At 51.1% G+C, this 24,928-nt stretch overlaps 1 protein-coding gene across 16 annotated transcripts in view; it reads left to right on the plus strand.

Annotated features, from left to right (window-relative positions):
* Nucleotides 1-11,256, plus strand: part of PLA2G2C (phospholipase A2 group IIC) — a 22,414-nt gene extending 11,158 nt beyond the window's left edge. For 6 of the 16 annotated variants that reach the window (XM_046663580.1, XM_046663581.1, XM_046663582.1 and 3 more), the window contains 3 exons: nucleotides 350-451; nucleotides 1,706-1,809; nucleotides 10,357-11,256. In XM_046663580.1, coding sequence (XP_046519536.1) covers nucleotides 350-451; nucleotides 1,706-1,809; nucleotides 10,357-10,523 — 373 coding nt within the window. In that variant the 3' untranslated portion in view covers nucleotides 10,524-11,256. Of the gene's footprint in view, nucleotides 1-2; nucleotides 40-349; nucleotides 452-1,705; nucleotides 1,810-2,091; nucleotides 2,146-2,173; nucleotides 2,914-7,352; nucleotides 7,739-9,386; nucleotides 9,613-10,356 lie in introns of those variants that run through there. The other 10 variants (XR_006888883.1, XR_006888882.1, XR_006888879.1 and 7 more) reach the window with 10 other exon arrangements.
* Nucleotides 11,257-24,928: the final 13,672 nt, after the last annotated feature.

Below are 24,928 nucleotides of genomic sequence, written 5' to 3' on the forward strand. Positions count from 1 at the left end.
GACAGATTGGGACTCTTGCATGGCAAGTAACCAATTCAGGTGAGTGTAAGAAAAAAAACTGAATGGGAGTGGGAGGAGGGGCTTGAGGACCCCTGGGCCTGGGCTGGCCTCCCTTATATGCGGCCCGTGCAGTTGCAGAGCTGGGATTCCTAAGGTCCCACACGTGGTTGACTGCTCTGCTGTCACCATCCTGAAATTCTTAATAATGTTTGAACAAAGGAGCCCTGCATTCTCACTTTGCACGAGGCCGTGCAAATTATGTAGTCAGTCCTGCTCAGAGCTCTAGAAACGTTTTCAATCGTCGGTCCTCATGGCAAACATGGTCCTCTCTCAACTCCCCATTCTTTAGGAATATAGGCGCAGCAAGGCTGACTCGCTGTCTCCCAGTCCTGATTCCGAATTCCGGGAGAAAGAATCCAAGGGGCTCACTTTGGAAAAGTTGTCCGTCTGGGTGAGGTCACCTAGCACAGACTCGGCTGCCAGGCCTCCTCCTGAGGATAAGGGAGAGGGGAGGGAGTTTCTAGAAAAAGTGGAGCTTGGTGTAATCTAGCCAGGGGAAGAACACACAGGGTAGTTGGCATGTTGTTTCATTTGGAGAAATCAGAAGCAAAATGTTCCTTGCCACTCTAAATCTAGTGTGGATAAATATGTGCCCACTCCTGGAGCTGGATTCCTCTGGGTTGGGCTCATGAGACGGTGGAGTGTTCCAGCTGGAAGGACCCCGGAGCCCTGGAGGGGAACTGATGAAATGCCCATCATGTGTCGAGCACCAGAATTTGCACAAAGGGCCTAACTTAATCCTCGCAGCAAATGGCCGAGGCAGTGTTACCATCCCCATTTCACTGGTGACAATGATGAGGACCCACGAAACCAAAGTGGCAAAGCCCCAAACACACAGCACCTGAGTGGCAGAGTCAGGATTCGAACAAGAATTTGCCTGTTTCTAAGTCTGGGCCATTTGATGCTCTGAGCCTGTCCTTCTAAGTCCAAAGCCTGCTGAGAATTTTGACACTTTTAGCCAAAGATGACAGTCAGCAAAGAGCCCGCTTGCCGATGGAGATGGTGAGAGAGGAAGATGTTTTCTTTTTCTGTCTTAGAATCCAGTCGCAGGTCTCTGCACGCCTGGCCCTGGAGTGCTGGTTTAGGAAATGAGCTGAGGCTGTTCCCCAGCTGTTTTCTCTCCTTGCATGTTCCCCCTTCCCGACCCCGGCCGACTCTGATGCCATGAGAGCGAGGACTGAAGGATTCTGTATGTTTTTGCTGACAGTTGTCTCCTGAGAAATTATCACAGAGCCTGGCACATAGTAGGTACTCAGTAAAACGTCATTAAGTGAATGCCTGAGCCACACAGGCCCAGGTTTGGGTCCTGAGTCTATCATTTTCCAGCTGTATAGATAATTTGGGGAAATTCAGCTCTCTGAATCTCGTGGCCGCCCCTAGAAAATGGGGACAACGATAGCACTTCACAGAGTTACTGCGAGGAGCTAACAGGGTGGCAGGAGGTCCCAGAAAGGGCTCATTCCATGTTAGTGGTTGTTTTTGCTATTTTTAATATGATCAGGAATTTACCTCCCTACCGGCAGTGCCTTCTCGCCCAGGGGAGGAGGCAGGTGAGTCCTTTCTGGTTCTCACCTGTGGTCCTCCAGCTTATTCCCCAGGGGCCCGCCCCCAGGTGTGCACCGTCTCCCTCTGCTCTGGCCGTCAGGTGCTGCCTGGCGCATGACTGCTGCTATGAGAAGCTGAAGCAGCTGGGCTGCCAGCCGGTGCTGAACACCTACCAGTTCCACCTCGTCAACGGGACCGTGGCCTGTGAGTAGCCTTCTCTGCGGAGAAACGGCTCTGAACCTGAGCCTTTCCTTCATGTCTGCCTCCCCGTGGACCCAGAGAACTTTTAGGGAATGAGATTTTTCCGTGTTGGGATGGAATGGGCCACTTCCAAGGATCAGAGCTTCCTGAGAGTCCTTGCTCGGTCTCCCTCGGCTCTCCCCTGTCTACAGCTGTATCTCCAGCACCTTCTGGGAGCACGGAGTCTGGCATATAGTAGGTGTTCAATAAATAGCTGTTGACTTGAGATTATGTTGAATTTTGCAGCTTCGCTTGGCAACTATTGCTGTTGAGAACGTTCCTCCTTATGTCTGTCATGTGTTAACAAAGCAGCTCGGCTGTCTTTCAGTTGAACAAACATTTGTGAAGGGGACTGCATGCCAGTGAATAGGAGGCGCCCTGGAAGGCAAGTCACATGGCATCGAGGCCATGCAAGGAGGAGGGCAAAGGACACGGCAGGCAAGGACTGAGTGTCCAGCACGTGGGGAGTGGCCCCCAGTATCCCAGCACCTGTTCTGGGCTGCTGGGCTGGGGGGGCGGGACAAGCACATTGGAAGGCGCTGGGTCGTAGCTGTCTTGTGAATGCCATTCATTCCAGTGGAGCCAGTGATTTGAATGCCCTTAGAGCGTGCGTCTCACCTCTTGTCTGGCCTGGTGGAGTTGCATAAACCACTTTCCCCCGGCTGTATTTGTTCACAGCTGGGAGTGTGTCTTAGGGTTCATCTGTCTCCTTGCGGGGTCGGGAACATCCCCCTTCCCCTCATCTCCCCCCTTATCATGGGTGCTCAGCACTCAGACCCCAGGTCTCCCCAGCGAGCCCCACCCGGGACTCCAGCTCACGACACACCAAGACCCGCCAAGAGTTAGGACTGTGCAGTCTCGCTGGTCCCCATGGTGAGACCTGAAATGTGGTGGCCTGAGGACTCCGGCCCCTGCAAGAGGAGGGCCAGCCCCAGCTCTGCTTCTGGGCCTCCACAGCCCCATGGCTAGGTACCCTGTCAACGGGGAGAGAGCCCCCTTTTCTCCGTGTGAGCTCAAGGAGACTTCCTGTGTTGGACTCTCTGGCTGTGACCAGCCTCAGGCCTAAAGCGAAGTGTCTTCTGTGAGGCCCCAGGGCCACGTCCAGGAGATGGGCAGGGATCAGGGCCGAGAGGCGGGGGGGGGAGGAGGCACTAGAGGAGGTGGTCCCCGAAGTATTGTTTCCTTATGCATAAGATGCCTTCCAGAGGCCAGGGACCGAGGTGCTGACCACCTCCTCCCACCCCTTCAGCTGCACCGTGGGGGCAGGGAGGGGGGCACGGGGCAGTGTGGCTGTTGGTTGGTGAGGGAGGGGGCATGCAACAAAGGTACCCCCAACTCTTCTCAGCCTGACTCGTGCCCTCACTTTCACGTGGTGTCTTTTCCCCTCTTTTTGTCTTCATCTTAACATCTGTCATGTCAGGTGTTACCTTAACATGGTTGAAAAGGCATCACTTTTAGAGAAAACATACTCAAGGAGTTCTTTCCTCTGACGCCCCCCAAAAGTGCAGGGGCCAAGGAAGAAGGGAAGAGTGCTCTGAGGAAGGAAATGGAGTGTCGGTAGGTGCCACGGGGCTTCCCGCACTGCGGTCTGGGGCTCAGACCAAGCCTCTGCCCTCAGCTCCTGCGGGCTGGCTTTGCTCACGAGGGCTGGCCTCGCCACTCTGTGCCTGGAGCAGCTTCTTTATCAGCCTTATTCACTCTCCATGTGGGGACCAGAGCCACAGCCCAGGACCCCAGAAGGTGGAGGAGGTGGAGGAGGGGGACCTGGGGCAGAGCCTGGAGCCCTGGGAGGTGGCACACGGAAACAACCTCACCTCAGCACATGCAAGAGGTGCCGGCAAGGGCTGGAAGCTGGACTAGAAGGTTCGTGGCCTGGGCGGTGCTTTCTGAAGATGCTGCTCCCTGCCAAGCAGCAGCAGCCCCTTGCTCCTGAAGCTTGACCGGGGCTCCCAGAGTCCAGAGCCCCGCTGAGGAAGGTAGCATGGGAGACACTTCCCCATCACCGCCAGGACATCAGCAGCCCCCTCCTCAGCTGACCCAGCCAGTGAGTACCCGCCCCTGCCTTGCAGAGCCCCTGCTCCCAGGAGTAGGGCTGGGAGCTAGGTGAACTGGGTTCTCATCCTGGGTCTGCTGCTGCTATGTGCTGAGACCTCAAGGAAGACCAGCACATGTCCGTCCACTTGCCCAGTATTGACTGAGTGTCCCTTGCGTGCCCATCCAAGGCTAGCACTGGGCCAGAGGCCAGGGGCACAGAAGAAGCAGCCTCAGGCCCGGCTCCCTTGGCATTCTCCAGAGCTGAAAGCGCCCTTAGGGACCATCCAGCCCAACCCCTCATTGTAGCGATGAGGAGACTGAGGCCAGAGAGGGCAAGGGTTTGATCCAAGTAACAGGCAAGATTAAAACACGTGCGTCTTGAGCCTTTCCAGTGCTCTGGAACACCCTGCCTGGCCTGGGTGTTCCAGGCCTCAGTTTCTTCATCCATAAAATAGGTGCAGCAGCAACAGCTGCGGTTGCTGAGCATCTGTGACAGATGCTTTACACACGCACCTTGAACCCCCGTGGTAAACCTTGGAGGTGGGTATCATTCTCCCCATTATCAGAGAGGACCCTAAGGCTCAGAGAGGTTAAGTGAGATGCCCAAGATCACACAGGCAGGGAAAGAAGAGCTGGGATTCGGACTCAGGTCGTCTGACCCCAGAGCTGATGTTCCTGCCTCACGCCACCCTGCCCAGGGGCAGCGGAGGTTGGGAGGGAGGTGGAGATGTGCTTGATCGGAGGGTTCAGACAAATGCGAGTTTACTGTCTGCAGCACGCTGGTCAGGATGCTCGGCCCTGGTCCAGGCGGCAGGCAGAGAAAGGCAGATGGAGTTTGCTCCTCTGTAGTGCCCCAGATCTTTCTACTCTGGCTCTGGGTGCCCTGCTAAGAGGCCCGGGGAGAGCACATGCTTTGGAGTCAGGCAGAGCTGGGTCCAAATCCCACCTTCCCCCCTTCCAGCTGGATGACTGCACGACCGCCCTAGGCCTTAGCCTCCTCTGTAAAATGGAGACCATGATCTACACCTCAGACGGTCCTGGAAGGGTTGCCCAAAGGGTCTGGCCCATAGCAGGGGCTTAGTGCCCTTCCTTTTAGAAGTTGAGATGTCTTTCTTCATCTCAGTTTTCTTTTCCCGTTATTTGATGGAAAAGCCCTGGGATTCTTTTTTTTACTGTTGAGAGATCTCTTTGAAGCACCTGCTCTGTACTCGCATCCCCACGAGCTAATGTCATTCACCCATGACAGAAGAAACCTCTCCCCAACCCCAAGTCACCCTGCCATTCAAAGAGCTGCCCTGCAAGGGTTAACCACCTCCCCAGCCTCCGAATTCTGAAATCTGCACCCAAGCCTGGTCCCAGGTTGCCTAGCAACCAGTGGCTGCTGGGGATGAAGTTGGTGAGCAGGGGAAGAAAAGGAAAAAAACAGTGGGGTCTGTCCACGGCTCTAAATGTCACTGGGAGATCAGTGCAGGGGAAGGCCTGTAACCCGAGCCCTGGGGCCGGTGGGGACGGCCATTCTTGGGCACCCAGGGAGGTTGTTATGCCTCCTCTGAGTGGGCTTACATAAGCACTTGGCATTTGCAAGGGACTTTAAGAGCAGCCAGCGGTGACACCCCCTCCACCCACACATGCATGCATATGTTGTGCAGGGAGGAGCCCGGCTGTGGGAGGCAGAGACTGGGTTCCAGCCAACGGTACCACTGTCACTTCCATCTCTGAGCCTGTGACTTCTCCCTCTGCCAAAGGGGGAAGGTGAACATGGTAACGCGTGGAATTTGCAGTTTGCAAAGATCTTTCTCCTTTTGTACTGAATGTGTTCTTCACAATGCCTCCACCCACTGACCGTTCACTCTTTCTCTCCTAGCATCTCTAGCTGACGGTATCTTGTTTACTTGTTTACTTTTGCATCGACTCCCTCCCCAGCTAGGATGTGAGTTCCGTGAGAGCGGGGAGCACGCCTGCCTTGTTGAGGGGCACTCATGCTCACAGGGCCCACAGGGAAGGATGCCCTGGGGCTATGTAATGTGGGGTCCGCTTGCTCAGACCTCTACCCCCACCTCCTAGCCAAAGCCCAGGCACATGTTAGGAGTCCAGTACCTGTTTGTTTGATGAGTGAATGAATGGGAAAACTCAGGAAACAGTCAATGCAAGTATCTTTACCCCCGTTTGAAAGCTGAGGAAACGGGCTCGGAGAGAAGCAACTTGCCTGAGATCCTAGAGCATGCGAGTGGCAGATCTGGAACTGAAGCCTGGCTTCGTTTTTCCTGGGATGGGCTCCCCTCACTGCCCCACAGGTCGTGTAAGTGCAGTAGAGGCAGTAGAAATAGCGAGGGAGCGATTGCTGTGTGTTCTGGGCTGAAGATCTGCAACGAAAAGCAGGCTCCCTGCCAGGAAGGATCTTGTGTTCGAGGAGGGAGACAGACCATAAAATATTCAGAAATAAAGATACATTTGGGTCGTGACAAGTGCTATGAAGCATCTAAAACAAGGTGACAAGCTAAACAATGACAACAGTGGGGGAAGGAAGGAAGGCTGCTTTAGGTGGCCGAGGAAGGCCTCTCGAAGGAGGTGGCATTTAGCCAGCGTGGTAGAAGCAGAGGAGGCAGGAAGAGGGGGGGCTGCCATTGGGTCCCGCGGGGCTGGGCTGACCGGGTAAGGAGCTTGCCTTCTACTTCAATTGTAGGGGGAAGCCATCGGAGCATTTGAAACAGGGAGCAATATGCATTAATTCTGCTTTAGAAAGATTACTCTGGCCACTGTGAAGGGCAGTTGCGGAGCAAGGGAGGAGAGAGAGGGAGCCGTGAGTGGGCAATGGGGAGAAGTGGGCGTAGCTTGGGTCAGAGCGGTGAAGTGGAGATGGAGAGAAGCGTCGGAGGCTGCGTGTGTTTGGAGGTAAACTGACAGGGCCTGCAGATGGACTGATGTGGGGTGTGAAGGAAGGAGAGGCTGAACCCGAGGTTCTCGGCCTGAGCAGCCGTGGATAATGGTGTCACCCGCTGAGTTTGTGCGGATGGCAGATGAGCAGACTGTGAAGACAGAGCAAGAGCTTGGCATGAGCCAGGTTGAGTTTGAGTGGCGTGTCAGACACCCAGGGGGAGTCCAGTGGACATAAGCGTGTTGGAGTCTAGAGGTCAAGGAACACGTCTGGGCTGGGATGAGAACTGGAGAGTCATTGTGCTCAGATGGTACCTACGGCCCTGAGACTGAACAAGACCTTAGAGACCAGGACGGAGGCCAGGGGCGCAGACGGTGAGAGGCCTGGCAGGCGGTCTGGGTTAGCCGTAGGCAGGATTGTAGACCTTGTTTTGTCTCCTTTGAGGAAATATATTTCCTGGAATGAGAAAGAATATCCTGAGGCTGTCAGTTCTATTATTCCTGCCTCAGTTTCCCCATTAGCAAATTGGAAGCTGCAGGATGTGGACCTAGGCTTGTTTTGAAAAGATGGCTTCCGTAGATGGTGTTTCTTGGCCTAGGGCGGCCTCTTCTTCCAGGCAGTGACAGGCTTGATCCTCCTACGGCTCCAGATGCCTGTGGAAATGCTAGTCCAAAGCCACAGACCACTGCTCAAGGTCAGTCCCAGAAGGTCTGCGACCAGGTAAGCCACGCGAAGTGGAGCTGACTGTCGGGAGTGAATCATACTCCATGCGCTGGAAAGGATCTGAAGACAAAGCGAGAAAGGGAGAGGGACGTGAGAGAAAGCAAGGAGGAGATTTGGAGAACTGAGACGGAAAAGAAGAAGAGAGGAGCTGAAGACAAAGAGATAAACGGAAAGAGAAGGACGAGAAAGAAGAAGGGAGAGGAGGTGGCCGAGGTGGGGCGAAGAGCATCTCCTCTCAGGTTTCCAGAGCGACAGCGCCTGGTGAGTGGCAGCACGGGGCACCAGGCCCTTCTGGGAGGAGAGCGAGGTTGAATGGGGTGGGACCCTGCACTCAGGTGGCCCTGTCCCCTGAGAGGACCAGCCGCTGGACCAAGTGGGCCCTGCACACCATGCTTACTGCCCAGGGAGGGAAGCAAAGGGCATGTTGGGTACAGCTGAGGCGAGAGACCTGGAAGAGGACGGGGACGGGGGCCGCGAGGGACTTCATGGGGGCTGTGGGGCTTGATGGGCTTCCACAGATGGAGAAGAGGGAGCTCGCGGGCAAGGGTGACCCAGGCGCCGGGAACAGTGGGCGCTGCAGGAGCTGAGAGCCGGAGGCGTGAACATCGCTGGCACATTTCATGAGGGTGAACGGGGAGGGGCAGCTGAAGCGTCGGGTGGGTGTCAACACGTCCTGAGAAATCAGGTCTCCTGGGAGCTGTGGGAGGACAGCTTCCTGCGGGAACTGTGGACTCCAGAGATGGACAAACAGACAGACAGACAGACCGCAGCCAGGCTCTTCTTTGTCCTCGTGTGTGTGGCTGAGGTGCCCCATCCTAACACGGACAAGCATTTCCAGAGCACTCTCTGTGCCGGGCCCATCCCACAGCTCCATCTGTAAACAGCTGCGAAAATCCCCACAGCCATCCTGTGATGTAGAAACTGTTATTTATTCTTGACACTTTTATTTTTATCACCATTTTATAAACAAGGATCCTGAAGCTGACTTGCCCAAGGTCAACAAACCAGGGACTCTGGCTGCCTCCCTTCCTGACGGCCGACCCTCAAAAGAGAGTGGAGCTGGCATGGAGTTATCTAGAAAGAGGAAGGTGTGCTTTAGACACCCCCAACAAACACACACACACACACACTCACACACATGGACACACAGACACCCGGACACACAGACACACAGGCAGGGCTGCAGCTCTACCCACTAAGTAAAGCCATGTAGTGGTGACGTGGTCAAAGGGCAGACACCACGTCCCAAAGGCCCATAGAGGCTTCACTCGTTTATTCACAACTGTTTGTCGAGCACCCGCTATGGGCCAGCATTTGTTCTGTATCCTGGGGTCACTGTGATGACAAGACAGACAAGGTCCCAGCCTCACAGAGCGTACGCTCTGTTGAGGAGAGACAGACACAAACAAGTAAACTAACAAGAGAAGTACGAGGTTGTGGAGTCTTTGGAATGAAATAAACAGGGACGTGAGGGAGAGCGACTGGAGAGAGCTTGAGATAGGGGATCAGACAGAGCCTCTCTGAGGAGGGGAAATTTGACCAAGACCCAAAGGATGGGAGGGACCCGGCCACGTGAAGATCCCAGAAAGATGTTTCAGACAAAGAATAGCAAGTGCAAAGGCCCTGGGCAAGACATGTGACATAAAGAGGCCAGCGTGCCTGGAGCAGGGAGACTGAAGGACAATGAGGATGGAGAGGTTGGCGAGGGCCAGGTCATGGCAAGGATTTGGGATGTCTTCCCCAAATAGGAGGAAAGCACAGCAGGGCTTTGAGCAGGAGAATGGAGCTAATGCAGGCTACAGTTTAAGAAGCTCCCTATTTCCTCCCATTAGGGGAGGAGAAGCCAGCCCTGGTGGCCTGTGGTTAAGATTCAGTGCTCTTACCGCTGCGGCCTGGGTTCGTTTCCCAGTCAGGGAACCACACCACCCACCTGTCAGTTGTCGCACTGTGGTGGCTGCATGTTGCTGTGATGCTGAAAGCTATGCCACCCGGATTTCAAATAGCAGGGTCACCACGGTGGACAGGTTTCAGCAGAGCTTCTAGACTAAGACAGACTCCTGGCCACCCACTTCCCAAAGACTTGGCCATGAAGATCCTGTGAACAGCAGCGGAGCGTTGTCTGATAGCTCTGGAAGGTGAGAGGATGGCACAGAAAGACTGGGCAGGGTTCTGCTCTGCCATCCACAGGGTCGCTAAGAGTCGGAATCCACTCCACGGCGGTGACAGCAACAGGGAGGGGAGAGCTGGTGATGACGGGGATTGGGGTAGTGGCCAAGAAGATGGCAAGAGGAGGGCAGAGCACGAAATATTTTAAACATAGAGAAATCAATGGAACTCTCTGGTGGACAGGATGTGAAAAGTGAAAGGAGAGAGGAATCGAGGTTGGCTGCTAGTTTTCTGGCTCGAGTAGGAGGTGGTGCCATTTACAGAGCCGAGAGTGTGGGTGAAGGACAGGCTTGGTGGGTGGAGGGAGCATTTACATCAAGTGTTCCCTTTTGGGCGTCTTAAGTTGGAAGTGCCTGAGATGTCCAAGTGAGATGTCAAGCAAGCTGTTGGAAATAGGAGATGAGTTCTGAGAAAATGGGTCCCGCTGCCTTCTTCTGTGTGCTGCCCAGGTGCACGAGCTCAGGGCGCCCTGCGTGCAGCCCACACTTCCCCTTTCTCTTGCTTCCTCCTAGGCTTCTCCTCACTCCAGTGCCGGGGCATGTCCACGTGTGATCGGGGAAGGGCTTGAGGGTGAAGGGAAAGGATGTCCAGGCTCTTTCCTTTCTGTTTTCATCCCTTGATCCCTGGCAGTGAGCAACCTGTTTCTCCCCAACCTTAGGACCAAACCCTGGGGGTGGGCCGGGAGCCCCCAGTGACCCTCTGTCTCTCTGCAGGTGAATGTACCCTCGGTCCTGGTGTCGGCTGCCTCTGTGGGCTGAGGGCCTGCGAGTGCGACAAGCGATCTGCATACTGCTTCAAAGAGAGCCTGCCCACCTACGAGAAAAACTTCAAGCAGTTCTCCAGCCGGCCCCGGTGTGGCAGGCGTAAGCTCCAGTGCTAGGGAGGCCACAGGGCCCCCTTGTCGGTCACACCTGCTCCAGCATCTTCCAGGAAGCCTCTTACATCATTTCCACCAGGCTCCAGTTCTTGCAGCTCACCTTTCAGCGTCCGGCCTAGGGTACTCCTCCGTCCCTCGGCATCGGAGGGCTGGAGATTAGCAATGGAAAAAACAAAATCCTGGCATTCTCTGGAGGGAGACTGACGCTAAATATACACCCAAATAAATGATACATTCCACCAGTAATATATGCTGGGAAGCAATCAAACAAGGTGATAGGGTAGAGAGATGTCCCCAGCTTGAATCCTAGGAAGTTTCCAGGAGGAGAGAGGCCCCAGGATCTACCCTACACTCTCCCTCCACCCCACCCCCAAATCAGGATGCAGGACGCACTTGGGAACCAGGCCCACGACCCAGATTTAGCTCAGACTCAGGCAGACATCCCGGAGAACAAGGTCTCGGCACCCGTGCCGAGGACCCAGGAGGCTCACTTGCAGTTTGCTTCTCATTTTCTCAAGTTCTGCCTTCTGAAAACCCTCAGGTAGGAGAAAACTGATGCCATTTTCACCTCTCAGGAGACAGAGCATCATGAGAACCTCAACACCCGCTGCCGCCATGTGGATGTCCTGGCCAGGAAGACGTCAAAGAAATGGAGAAAGAGGGCGTGGGAGAGGGCACCAGAGGGATCCAAAATGTCTGTCCAAATCTAGAAGCTCCTGGTTCTATCAGACTTAAATTCGAATAAATATTAAAGTGATCCAACCTGGGTGCATTCTGATCTTTATAATGCCCAACTGGCATTCTATGGAGGGAGACTGACCGTGAAATACACAAGGCAAAAATGGCCGCAATTGTTCTTACCTCTCTGTATCCTCGCCTCTCACGATGTAACACTCAGCTTTTCCCATCGAGGGTGCAGTCTATTTTCCCCACCCCTGGAATCTGGACTTTGAACTGACCTTGTGACCTACTTTGGTCAATAGAATGTAGTGGAAGGGATGGTCTACCGGTCTCCGAGCCTGGGCCTCAGGGGACGGCTCTCTCAGGACGTCCACGTCCACTGTGAGAAAAAGCCTGGGCCGGCCTGCTGGAGGAAGGGAGCCCACCTGGATCAGAGTCCGTCAGCCCAGTTGTCTCAGCTGAGACCTCAGGCATGGGAGGGCGCTCAGCAAAGATCAGCAAAGCCAACTCAGAGCTGACCACAGACACAGGAGAGAGCCTCACTGAGACCAAAACAGCCACCCAGCTGAGCCCAGGCTAAATTGCCCGCTTGCAGAATTGAGAGCTAAATAAAGGCTGCTGTGTTGAGTTTTGGTGTGGTTGTTACACAGCATAACCCACTGACATGATGGGTCTTATTCCTTGAGACTCCTGGGTTCTCAGCACTGTGCTGCACTTGGAGGCCGTAGAAACACTGTGGACACGACCCCTGCCCCTTAACATTATAGATGTGAAAGGAGAAAGGCCATAGTCATGTAATAAGGGGGAACACACAGAGGGCTGTAATCACTCAGGCATCCAACACGAATTGAGCCCCTGCTTTGCAATGGGCATGGTGCTGGGCAATAGGGAGTCAGATTTAAAGAAAACAAACAAAATCACATCTAACTATCATGGGGAGAACACTGAGAGCCATAACAGCTGTTACAAGTTCAAGTGCAGACACTTAAAGTCTGGATTGAGTGATGCTGGCACTGGCGTGCTGACAGATAGGGAAGCCAGAGACAGCTGGTCGGCAGAGGGTCTGGGAACCGGGGCTCCTGGGCTCTGCCTGGTTCAGCTCTCATGGCCACGCGGGAACTGCTTTACCGCTGCCACCTGCCTCGCCCGCACACTGTAGTAACTGCAAGTGCAGAAGGGAAGCTTGAGGACTGTGGGCATCCTCCACGGGGGTCTTAAAGGCCTCTGAGGGGAGTGGTTGCAGAAAGGCAGATACGGAACCAGGAGACTGCGCCCAAGCTGGGCACCTCCCCTCCCTGGGGGTTCCTGGCCACAGCAGAGACCAGCTCAGGACCGTGGAGGTATCTGGCTGACTGACACGGAGGAGGGAGAGGGGCTGGGGGACAGGGCTTCCAGTGTGAGATCCAGGCCATCTTCCACTGCCTGGGCCTTGGCTCCTAATCTGTAAAAGAGCGGAAATGGACCCGTGATGATAGCCAAGCCCCACTTGTGTCCGTGCCCTGATTCTGAGAGGAGCGAGGTGGGACTGTGGGGTGGGGGCGGGGTCACTGACTTCCACTGGGAAAGCCTGCTCTCCTGGGAGGGTCATCATTCACCCCCTCAAATACACCTTGAGGGCCTGCTCCAAGCCGAGAAATAAAGAAGCATCCGGCCCCAAGTTGCTCTCAGACCAAGGGGCACACAAGTCAACAGGCGATTACACAGCAGCCTGGGAAATGCTGCAACTGGACTTGGGGAGAAATGACTGCTATCCGAGAGGGTCAGGCGAGCTTCCCAGAGGAATGGGGCGCTCTGACAACTCCTCCAAAAAATGAGGAGGAGTTGGGAAGGCCCAGTGGGGTGTACAGAGCCTCCCAGGAGGGGATGGAAGGTAACACAAACACAGACGCCTCTGCCACCGCCTCTCCCATCCCAGCCGAGGGGCCTCCTCCATCTGCGGGTCCCCCAGGCTGCAAACCCGCGTGTCAAACTCTTTTTCTCACATCCTGCCTCCCACATTCAATCTGTTGGCACTAACTTGAAAATGCATCTAGATTCCATATTTATAAAATACTTCATCTATCAACCGACGAATGGATAAATAAAATGTGGTGTATTATTTGGCAATAAAAACAAAACAAAACAAAAAACCCAAAGTTAATGGAAAAAGCATTACCTTCAAGAATTATAGCTTCTTAAAAATCAACCAGATGGAATCAAAACACGTTCTAATTGTATTATAAAATGATCTTCTTTATATATTTCTGGTTTCCATAACAATAAAAAAGCTTTCGTCATTGAAAAATATATGTAAAATCAAACGCTGATGAATGATGAAATATTTTACATCGTTATTTATGGAGTTGGTTATTTGTAAACATTCTAAATGTCCAAAAAGAGAATAATCCTTCAAAGGATTGTGGTGTATCTGTACCCGGAAAGTTATGCATTAAATTTCTTAATACTTTTAATAACATGTGGAATTGTTTATCACGTACTGTTAAATGACAGAAATAGGATTTTTTAAAAAACTACAGCATAACTCCAATTTAATTGTCTATCTCTACATGTTTATATAAAAGTCAATATAAAATATTAACATGTTAAAAAGTTTTAAAAATAAAATACTACAGTACAATGTACACATTAAAAAAATAAAATAAGAGGGGAAGGATCTAGAATCTGACCCGGTTTCACCACCTTCACGGCTGCCATCATGGTCTGCGCCACCAGCCCCTCGTGCCTGCTTCTTGAGGCTGCCCCTCAGCGTCCAACCTGGACCCTGCAGTCTCGCAGTCTCTTCATGCAACGTCTGACCTTGCCACTCCTCGACTCACACTCTCTGACTTCCCTCTGAGTAAGAGTCAATATCCGTCTAATGCCCGGAAGGCCTTCTTGCACCTTGACCACCTCCCCTCCCCTCCCCTCCCATCCCCTCCTCTCCCCGTTGCTCACTCCCCCCAGCCACCCTGGCCCCCACTGCTGTTCCTGGAACACGCCAGGCACGCTCCCTCCTGAGGATTCTGTCTCCCTCCTGAGGACTCTGCCCCGGCTGTCCCCTCTGCCTGGAAGGTGCTTCCCACATGGCTCACTCTCTGCCTCCTCCAAGTCTTTGCCGAAACCTCACCCTCTTAGTAAAGTTGATGCTGACCGCCCTGTTCAATACCGCCCACCCTCCACTGGCATTTCCCTCTCCTTCGTCCTGTCCTTCCAGTTCTTTCTTCTGCCATCCAACCCACTATACATTCACTTGTATTCATTGTTCGTTGTCTGTCTAGCCCTCTAGAAAATGAGCTCATGAGAGCGAGGAGCTTTGTCCTCTTTTATCACTGACGTGTATGTTAATGACGTGAGGTCAAGAGAGAATGTGGAATGTGAAGGAATTGCAAGTAGCCCAGAGTGGAGAGCACGAAATGTGGGCGGTGGCTTTTAGGGCAAACCAAAGAGACAGGATGGGCAGGGCCAGATCAAGGAGAGCCTTGTGGCCACTCTGAGGTCTGGCTTGATCCTGGGAGCAGTGGGGGTCCCATGCTCTGAGGAGCCCACCACTTTCCACCTGCGTGAACTTGGCAGCTCAACCTCCTCGAGCCCCAGCATCCTTGTGGGCAAAACGGAAAGCTGAGACCACGGCACGTGAGAACTAATATGCGTGGCGATCATAGGGACTCAATGTTCATTCCCCTCGCCACTTGGCACTGTTGTTGGCTCGTGCGACCTGCCCCAAAGGGGACAGCCTTTGAAGGAGAGATATTTCTACAGCAGCTCTCTAGATTTCCACCAGCCATGGTTCCTGCTGTCTGGTTGTAGCCGTCAGACATTGAGGGAGGAGGCGCGATGGGCACCTCCACCAAGGGCTGGTGTGTTGGGCTCAGTGCCCCATGGGGGAGAAGCTGTCATGCTTTGGGCTGACTGTGTGCATGTGAGCTGAGGCAGGCAAAATCATTGTCCCCCGTTCCCATTCCTGGGGTGTCTGCAAAGCCATGAAAGGCACGGAGATGAGCAGATGTGGGGAGTGTGGTGTGAGGCAGCTTGGGCACGGCTGCGGGCCGGGGGCCAGGGGTTGGGGGGCCGGCGGGGGTGTGGCAGGGAGGAAAGTGACTGGTTTTCTAGGTCAGTGAGTGCTTGGGCTTCTGGCTCCTGGGATGGGCCAGGCATTACTGTGTCCAGATGGGAGAACAAAGAGAGCTGGAGGGTGGGGTCCAGGCTCCGAGAACTTGAGTAGGGAGAAGGGGAGTCCAGACGCGCCCCCAAGCCTTAGTTGCTGGAAGGAGCAGCCTCCAGATTCTGAGCACTCACCTTGTCCAGGCACAGGGCTACCTTCCTACATAGTCTACCTGAGCCATCTTCAGACATGTGCTGTTAAAACCCCCAGTTTGCTGCGGCTCAGGCCACACAGCCAGCGGAGCAGGGACTTGAGTCCAAGACTGTCTGACTCCCTTCACGCTAAAAGTCCCCTCCGCAGGCTTGTCTCAGAAGGAACCCAATACTGGGGAGTCTTAGGGGAGGCAGTAAGCAAGGAGGCTGCTCCAAGGCTTTGAACGCTTGCCCCGGAGGGAGGCCCGGGTTCTGGTTCTGGCTAAGCCGCTAAATTGTTGTGTGGTTTCACTCATGCATTCATCCGCCTGTTGCACAAATATCCAGGGTGCCAAGACTGGGCTGGGCTCTGGGGATCCCGTGGGAGTAGGAGAGGTTGCCCCGCCTGAACTCACAGCCCAGGTGGAGACAGAGTGGTAAACAGGTGATGACGGTGCAGACTGGGAAGCCCCGGACGCAGGCACACCTGGGTGGCACCCCACCCAGACCTACTGGTCAGCGAAGGCTTCCGGACCTGAAGGTTAAGTGGGAGTTGGCAAGGCGGCAGAGAGAAGGGGAGAGTGCCCCAGGCAGAGGGAATGGGCTGAGCAGAGGCCAGGGGGGAGGCGGGGGAGAGAGAGGCTGGAGAGAAGGCCCAGGGCTCCGTGAAGGAAGCTGGAGTAAGGCCACTCCACACAAGTCCCCTCCTCATTCTGGGCCCTGGTTTCCTCATCGTCATAAAGAAAACCCTTCCTGACCTTCTTTCTCATTCATTGTCTTTTTGGTCATCAGAGGGATCCCAGGAATTATTCATCCCCATTTCACAGATGAAAATGGAGGGTCCAAGAGGGCAGGTGGGGCTGGAATGGGAACCCATGTCTTCTGATTCTAAATCTTTGTTTCCCAACCCCATTCTCAAAATGAGGGAGTTGACTGGGTGCTCTCTGAGACCGAGGCTCTGAAATTGGGGGTCAAACTCTGCTTCCGTTGCATGACCTTGAGTAATTTACTTGGCTTCTCTGGGCCTCAGCTTCCTCCTTTTATAAACAAACTATTAATAACTCCACTTCACGGAGTTGCTAAGAGGGTTAAACAGATGGCACACACAAACCTCGACTTACAGCAGGTGCTTAACAAATCCTGCTCTTCTTACTGGGCCTTGATGTCCTGAGATCCAGGACTGCCTGCCGGGGCGGAGCATGGGTGTTTGAGCAGGGTTGCTGTTGGCGGGGCCACATGCCTGTGCCTTTGTACTGTACGCCCCTGCCTCCTGATGCCCAACTTTGCTTATTGTCATGCTTAGTGGCATCAGCTGTTTGTTAGAAAACCACAACTGGGGAAGCTGACAGCCAGTGTTGCTGTGCCATCCTCTGGGGAGGAAACAGCCGCCTGTCTGCATTCATAGTCAGTCCTGAGCGCAAGGGAGCGGCGGCTCCTCGGCCGAGCCAAGGCCAGGTGGGCAAGGTGCCAAGTGCCCAGCTGTGGGTTTTGGGCGGTAAGTGCCCCTGGAGCCTCCTATTGCCTCCTTCCCCACCTCCTTCTCCTGCCTCTCTCCTCACACCCGCCCGCAGGGGGCCAGATTTTCTCGCTGAACCACAGCTTAGCTTCTGCCAGGTTCCCATTTTGGGGATAATGCCACGGGCTGTCCACCTCCATCTGCTCCTCCTTCCTTCTGCCTACCGCCGTTTGCCAATTTGGCCCTGAGGACCTTTGGCCCAACATGCGGCCAAGGGCCCCAGTCACCAGCACTGACAGTTTCCATTCTCCACACCAGGCCCTGTGCTAGGGATGTGCTCATCCGTGGCCTCATGTAATCCTCAAACCGTGCACCGTGCTCTTCATTATTACCCATTTTTTACGGAAGGGGTAAACCGAGCCTGGGAGGGTGAAGTGGGGGCCCAAGGCCACGTGGCCCACGAGTGGCAGAGCAGAGGTTGCACCCAGTCTGCTCTTTGTGAGAGGCGATGTTGGCGGCAATGATAAGATGGTGGAGGTGACGCTGATCATTCCCCACACATTGCCAGCCTGGGGCGGGTTCTCTCATTTTAGGTCCAGAAGCAGAGGAGTAGGAAGTGTGGATCACAGCATTGGTGGTGACCTATCATGACCACTAGGTGTCACCCAAGTTCTAGAAAAGAGTTGGCGGCTGCTCCCTGGAGGGGTCTGAAGAGTGGCCGGGTTGGGGGGTGATTCTCCAAATGGAGAGGAAGGACCTCGACCTGGGCAGAGACGATGTTGTGGATAATCAGAGCTGACAGAAGTTAAAGTGGTAAAAACAGATTTTATTCAAGAACTATCACAATAGGGGAAAAGAGGTCTCAGTACAGAACCGGGCTCAATTCTGAACTGAAGAAAGAAGAGTGGGGTTTTATAGCTGAGGAGCAGGAGGCGGTGGGGGCCTGTCAATGGATGGAAAATTGCTAAGAGGGTAGGGGACTCTTGACCTAACAGGATTCTCTGAAGGCAAGTCAGGGTAACCAGATATGGTGGAGGTTGAGGAATTTGATCAGATATTGAGGGTGGGTGGGGATTCTAGCTAAACTGACATAAATGGTAGGGTTCTTGCTAAAACTGGGCAATGCAAAGATGGACACAGAAGCCCAAAGGTTGAGGCCTAGCTGAGAAGAGGTCTCAGAGGAGCCTGACTGATGTTTGGTCAAGGAGGGAGTCTTTCTCAGTCCCCCTCTTGCTGTTTCTAAGTCCAGAGGGCAGCCAGTTGAGATTTCTAGTTTTGAGCTGGAAGCATCTCTAGATGGTGAAGTGAGGACCACAGGGGCAGGCCAAAAGACTTCCCGGTTTGTAGTTGGAATGTCTTTGCTGATGGCGCAGTCATCATTGTCACAGTCAGGTTTGTTTCTCAGAGAAGAATGTGGAAGCGTCCAGCTTCAGCTCATAGGGACTCTTTAGATGGTCCCAGTAAGGATCGGGGCAGTTGGGTTTTAGTTCTCAATGATTCCAAGTCAGGAGGGTGGGAGGAAAATTGTAAATGCTGATTTGGGGAGTTGTAGCCAGATCTTGGAGGAAACTAGAAGAAGTGAGAAAATGTGCAAGACGGCAGGATCCAGTCCAGTTTACAGGCAGATAACAAAGTAGAAAGGAGAATGGAGTTTAACCAAGAGGTGAAAAATAGCTCAAAGACAATGAAGAGGACTATAATTTAATAACCCACAAGGGTGCATTATAGTTTCCCCTTGAAATGGAAAATTTCTCTCTATAATCACCTCCCTTTTAGATTCCTGTTTACAAAATAAGTCTAATCTCACTAGATTTGGCATGAGTATTTACCTAAGGGCAGTAAGAATGATAATTGACCACATAGGTCTTTTTGAGTTTGCTTTGCTGGAACCTTTCATAAGGAATCTCAGACTAGACTTTTAAAAATCCCCCAGGGCTAGGAAGCCAAGCCAAGAACTCACCACCTGATTTTTCTTGCAATACCTATAAATCAGGTGAATTCCTCTGCTCCCAAGGACCTCAAGGTATCCTAACCTTCCTAGGCGGGCCAGGAAGTGACCTTCCTGACCTGTAACGCTGGGAGTCTGTAAGCCAGATACCAGGATGGTTTTTGCAAGAGGGCTTGGTAAGCACTAGTGCCATAAAGTCAACCCTTGTTGCTTAAATCATATTCCATGCACATCATTTTCAAATATGATATTCCAGTCAAAGCCTTGGTAACACAATCAGTGTTTCCAATTACATTCTAAGGAAGCATATTCTTATTGAACTTATGCAAATAATTATATTGATGTGAAAATAAGAATACTCAAGAAGAGTTTCCAAATTCTGGAGGGATCAGGCAGGGAGAAAAGAGAAATGTCTCATTTATGTTTACAAAAGTATAATCTACTAAATTCTGATGAGTTATAGACAACTTAAGATAAAAGGGAAAGGAGTTTCTTAAATCCAGACACTAGAACATTAAAGAATGAGCAGTGTTCCACACAAAACTGAAATCATCCTTCATTGGTTCATTCAGTCCCACGTAATTAATTTTTGACCTGCTTAACCTTGGGTTAGCAGTTTTATAAACCCACTAGCCTCTCTACTAGTTCTAGCAATCCTTAGTCATGGTATGATCAGAGTTATCCAGTGTCATCAGAAGTCTGTTCCCCAGAATACCTGTCATTGTCCTTTCCCTGGGTCTCTGAAATAGTCCTTTCTGATGAAGACAAAGCATTTTACCAACTAGCTGATTGCATTAGTTTTCAGGAAAGCATCAGAGGAAAACAGTAAGTATCTGTGAATGACAAAAGGCTTAAAATGGCTGTGGTTAAAGATCTGATCAGAGTTCATTACAATACAATTGACAAGGAAGTTTGGTTGTCTCTCTCACATACAACATATTAAGATAATAACTGGAATTATGACTGATGATATTATGGTAGAACATTTCATGGATAGCAAGGGCATTGACAAGTTTCTATGAAGTTCATGTAATTTCTAAAATATTTATATTAATTAAAAATATTTACCCATGCAAATATAACAGAAAAAGTTTAAGAATCTCTTCTTATTTGACAATGCCTGTCATGCAATTCAACAGGTCAAGGAAACTAAATTGTTTTTAACATCACTCTTTGTACAAGGTGAAAGAACAAATCCTTTGAGATGTTCCAGGGGCCCTCTGAAAAGGGCCAGATCAAGGTCAGTTTGAGATCAAGATTTCATTTAGGATTTGATTTTGGGAAGGTGAAATTGTCAAAGATGTAAAAATGAAACAAAAAAAAACCCTAGTGTTTTTTTTTTTTTTTTTTTTTTGAGGAAGCTTAGCCCTGAGCTAACATCTGCTGCCAATCCTCCTCTTTTCGCTGAGGAAGACTGGCCCTGAGCTAACATCTGTGCCCATCTTCCTCTACTTTATATGTGGGACATCTACCACAGCATGGCATGCCAAGTGGTGCCATGTCCACACCCGGGATCCGAACTGGCAAACCCTGGGCCACCAAAGCGGGCCACCAAAGCGGAACGTGACAACTTAACCGCTGCGCCACTGGGCCGGCCCAACCCAAGTTTTTTTAAAGTGCGAAGTCTGGGTTTTCTTAAATAATCAATGATGTGATATGATTAATATAAATTAATCTGTTAAAACAGAAAACTTTTGTGTCCTAGGCAGTAAATCAAAAAGTAAAGAAAAACCTTGTGCAATTTCTTATTAAAAGCAGACCAATAATCCAAGAAAACTTTGTTGTTTTAACAGAGTGAAAACCAAATTCTAGTTTTGTATCAGTATGCTACTAGGCTCATTTTTAAAAACCTTAAAAACAAATCACTCTTAGCCAGCTTGACTGCCCATAAAATTCTTTCTCCATAAACTCTCTACAATTTTCTATATCCACTCAAATTTTTTCATCCTGTATTTTCCTTTCTCATTCTAGAACAACTTTTAAACAACCTCTAAACAACTACTTTAAGACAAGATTACTCTTTTTTTCTTAACAAAAATATATCCTACATTCTTGCCTATTTTACATATAGTTTTTTTCTTCATCCTTATTATTCCTTGTAGTTTCATTTACATATATTGATTAGAATTCTTAACCCTTAGTAACCTTAATTTTCAGTGAAAATTAGAAAGTAGACAATTGCTAACTGTCTTCCACATATCAACATTCTATAGTAAGTTAGCAAGTTTTATGGGTATACCATATCACGATTTCTAGAAACGAATGCTTCCTCTGGTACAACTTTCCATGTTTATTAACATACTCAAATATATTACTCTATACCATATAAAAACAAGAAGCCAAAAGTATGTAAGCTTAAACTTATGCTTAGTAATTATTGTTTCAGTAGTTTATCCTACTTAGAAGTGATCTAGAACTCGCAACCCTAGAGTTGTGCTAAATTAAATGAAGTAATAAATATTTACTTTAATTTTCATTTAATTTTCATTTCATATTAATTTTCATTTAATTTAGCACAACTCTAGGGTTGCGAGTTACTAACAATATTTGGGAAACTGTCCTTAGGCAGACATAATTACAACGTTAAACAAAGCTAAGCCCTCATCTCAGGCTATTTCCCTGTTACCTGTTTTTACAACCCACGCATGTTGAGCAAGTTTCATAAAAGTAAAAACCTAAAAAAAGTTAAAGACGTGGATTTCCTGTTTTACCGCTTTGCTTGATCTGTACGATGTGTTGGACGTTAAGCAATTCATTTTTACTGCCTTACCTCATCTCTACATTCGTTCCCAGATTGAATTTATAACTTGAATAATCGTAAACTTCTAGTAGGTGTGACACTACCCTACTTAGTTACTAAGCCCAAGTAGAATAAAACGTGTACTCACGTGATACTTTAATGCTGATAATTCAGAAGACATAGCTGTTTTCATTAAACAAGTGATGTTAAACTGGTCTTCTTCATCAAAGATTTGCTCAAATCACATGAACTTGAAAAATATTTGGATTAGTTTCCTTATTTCTGGGTGTTTTAGGAATACTTAATTTATTTAAATGCTATTTATCTCTAAGCCGTTTCGAATAGAACTCCTTTAAGAGATTTCATACATTAATTTGGTAATACAATCTTGAGTAGAAAAGTATCACATATGTGTTACATGCGTATATACATATACCTACTGACAGATGCAAATAGAGATTGAATAGGTTTCATTCTAAAATGTTAACCATGAATGAGTAAAACAGAGTGACGCAAACTCACTGGTTTATATAAAACAATTGGATCTCATCTTTGCTCCCCTTTATATTTTTATCTGAATTGTGTTTCTACCAGGCGGGACAAGTTGAGGGAACATACTCAATGCGAGGCTAAAGCTTTGTGCCAATATTTGTGGAGGAGACTTTTAAGAGTTGCATTTGCCCTGATAGGTCACCTTAAGGAGGCTGTGGCCTGCATCTGAGACAAGGGACTGAGGGGACATCCAACAGCCACCCAGATGTCTCCAAAGTCCATCTGAGTGGACACAGGATCCAATGTGTTTCCAATGAGCTTTTTTTCCCTTTTCAGCTTCAGGTAGTTGCTCTCAGGGGCCCCTGAGTCCCTGGAGAGCCCTGAGGGGGGAGGAAGGAGCCTAGAGTTCAAATGCCTGTAGGGAGTTGAGGGGCTGGAGCGGACAGGGAAAATGTCTGGCAGGGGCAGAAAAGGATGGATTCAAGGACTCGAGGATTCAGATTCCTCCTCCTCCACCACATCAAAGGATTCAAGGGAACTGAAGGGAAGGTGGAAGGTGGTAAGCAGAGGAGATGGGAGGGAAGGGGTCTTACAGGAGCCACTTTGGGGAGATCTCAGGTTTCCCAAAGAAGCCAGTGAAGTTCCAAATTCAGCAGAAGTTCGAGAAGAGGGTTTTCAGTCGGCCGAGAAGTTCTCTCGGGAGAAACCGAATCAAATAGAGAGAACAGAGGCTTCCCAAAGAGCCAGGAAATTGTTCTGGCCCAGGGAGTCAGGAATTGAATCCTCACTCAAAAGACAGAGGCAAGAAGAAAGACTTCCAGCCCAGTGGATACCTTTCAGACAAAGCAGCCTGGAGCTCTAACCCAGCTTCAGAAAGTGTGCGCAGAATCTCAAGAATCAACAGCTGCTCTCACGGTGCCTCAGCAGACATCTGTCCAGAGCACTGGCTCAGAGTCAGACTCATCAAGGGATCCCTGATCAGTCAGTCAGGAGCCATGACAGAGGCGTCAAAGATGTGCACTGGGGTCCTGGGTCAGAGGGCTGGGGGCCAGTGATGAATCTGATCCTGGCCGAGTCATGGGCCTCAGCCCATGACTCTCAGAAAACCAGAGCTGGACGCTAGTTTGAGTGATAAAAACAGATCTTTTTCAAGAACTATTGCGATCCGGGTCAATATAGAACTGGCCTCAATCCCAAATACAACCATTCCAAATTCTGACTTTTCTTAAGTGAGGACTCACAGCCAGGGAGCAGGGAGGGAGGTTGGTGGATGGAAAATTGCTACGAGGGAGGGGATTCTTGCTAACCTGACCTAACAGGATCCTTGCTGGAGGCAGCAGGTTTGATGGAGAATGAAGAATTTGATCAGATATAGAGAGTGGGTGGGGATTCTTGCTAAACTGACATAGCAGGATTCTTGCTAAAACTGCGTGATGCAAAGATGGACGTGGAAATGCAAAGGTTGAGGCCTAGTTGAGAAAAGGTCTCAGAGAAGCCTGACTAAATTTTGGTCAAAGAGGGAGTCTGTTAGCGGCAGCCCCCAGACCAGAGCATCTACGGCCCCCTCCTCAAGCCTCAGCACAGACTCATGCCTTAGATCTCACTAACTTGGAAGGAGCCCTGAGGAAGGAGAGGCCCCCCGGACTATAGAAGTAAAGAGCCCCCTTTCTCAGAAAATGTGACCCTTGCTCCTCCTCTCCACCTCCAGGGACCTCAATACACCATCCCAGCTCTACCCCCCCCCCCCCCCCCCCCGCCGTATCCTCTTAGGAACCTCCTCCAGGACTGTCATGGATGCACTGGGGCTTCATCCTCTGCGCTCCCCTGACACCACCTGGCACATGTGTCAAGGCTGTCAGTCCACATGGCTGCCTCCCCCCCTAGGCTGTGGGCTTCCCGCAGGCAGAGGCTGTGTCTGATTAGTGGCATCCACCCTGAAGCCCAGCACCATGCCTGGTCTATAGGAGACCATCGATAGAGGTCCGTTGAATGAATGAACTAATGGATGATCAATCATGTCCTAGGGTTTTCAAACTTTTAAACAATTTTAGCTGAAGAGTCTCTTTTCTTCTCACAGTAACTCAGGTGAAAGCTCCACATACAAGACAGGGACGGCAGGGCTGCTCCACTGAAGGCTGAGTTGAGGGAGGCAGGGTCCCATCTGCTCAGCCTCCCCTTCCCCGGAGATCTCCCCTGGATGTCTCCAGGGAAACTCATGGCTTGGGGAGCATCTGAAACAGCCGCTGTGCTCACTCTGCACATGGGGAAACTGAGGCCCATAACAGGGAATAGACTCGAGTCAGAGAAGGGTCCAGGACTGGGACCCAGGATCTGCTGGACTCCCAGTCGCTCCTCGCACTGCCCCCAGCTGCCCAAGTCATCATTATGAAGGTGTGAGGAGGGGCGGTTCAAAGTCCGATGCTGAGGATTCGGATCCCAGCCCCACCACACGTGACCTGTATGACTTTGAACAAGTTACTTTCCCTCTCTGGGCCTCAGGGGTTCGACAGCGAAGGGCGGGGTGGAGGGAGAGCATTGTGGTGATTGACGCCTGACAAACATTCAGCCTAGCAGTTGTTATCATTGTCTGACTGCTGGACCACAGTGACTGTAGCCTCAGTGCCACTTTCCAACCTTCCCAACATTTGCCTCTGCTGGAGCAGGGCCACTTCGCTCAGGCCAGGGACAAGAGGGGACAGGCCATGCTGGGTGTCAGCCAACCTGCTTTCCCCGGAGCTGGGACCCAAGAGGGAGTCACTGCAGCCTCCCCTGATGCTGGGCCACTGAGTGCATGCCAAGGAGGACCCAGCAGTGGGGAG

The sequence above is a fragment of the Equus quagga genome, chromosome 5 (genome assembly GCF_021613505.1).
Source record: "Equus quagga isolate Etosha38 chromosome 5, UCLA_HA_Equagga_1.0, whole genome shotgun sequence".
Classification (NCBI taxonomy): Eukaryota; Metazoa; Chordata; class Mammalia; order Perissodactyla; family Equidae; genus Equus; species Equus quagga.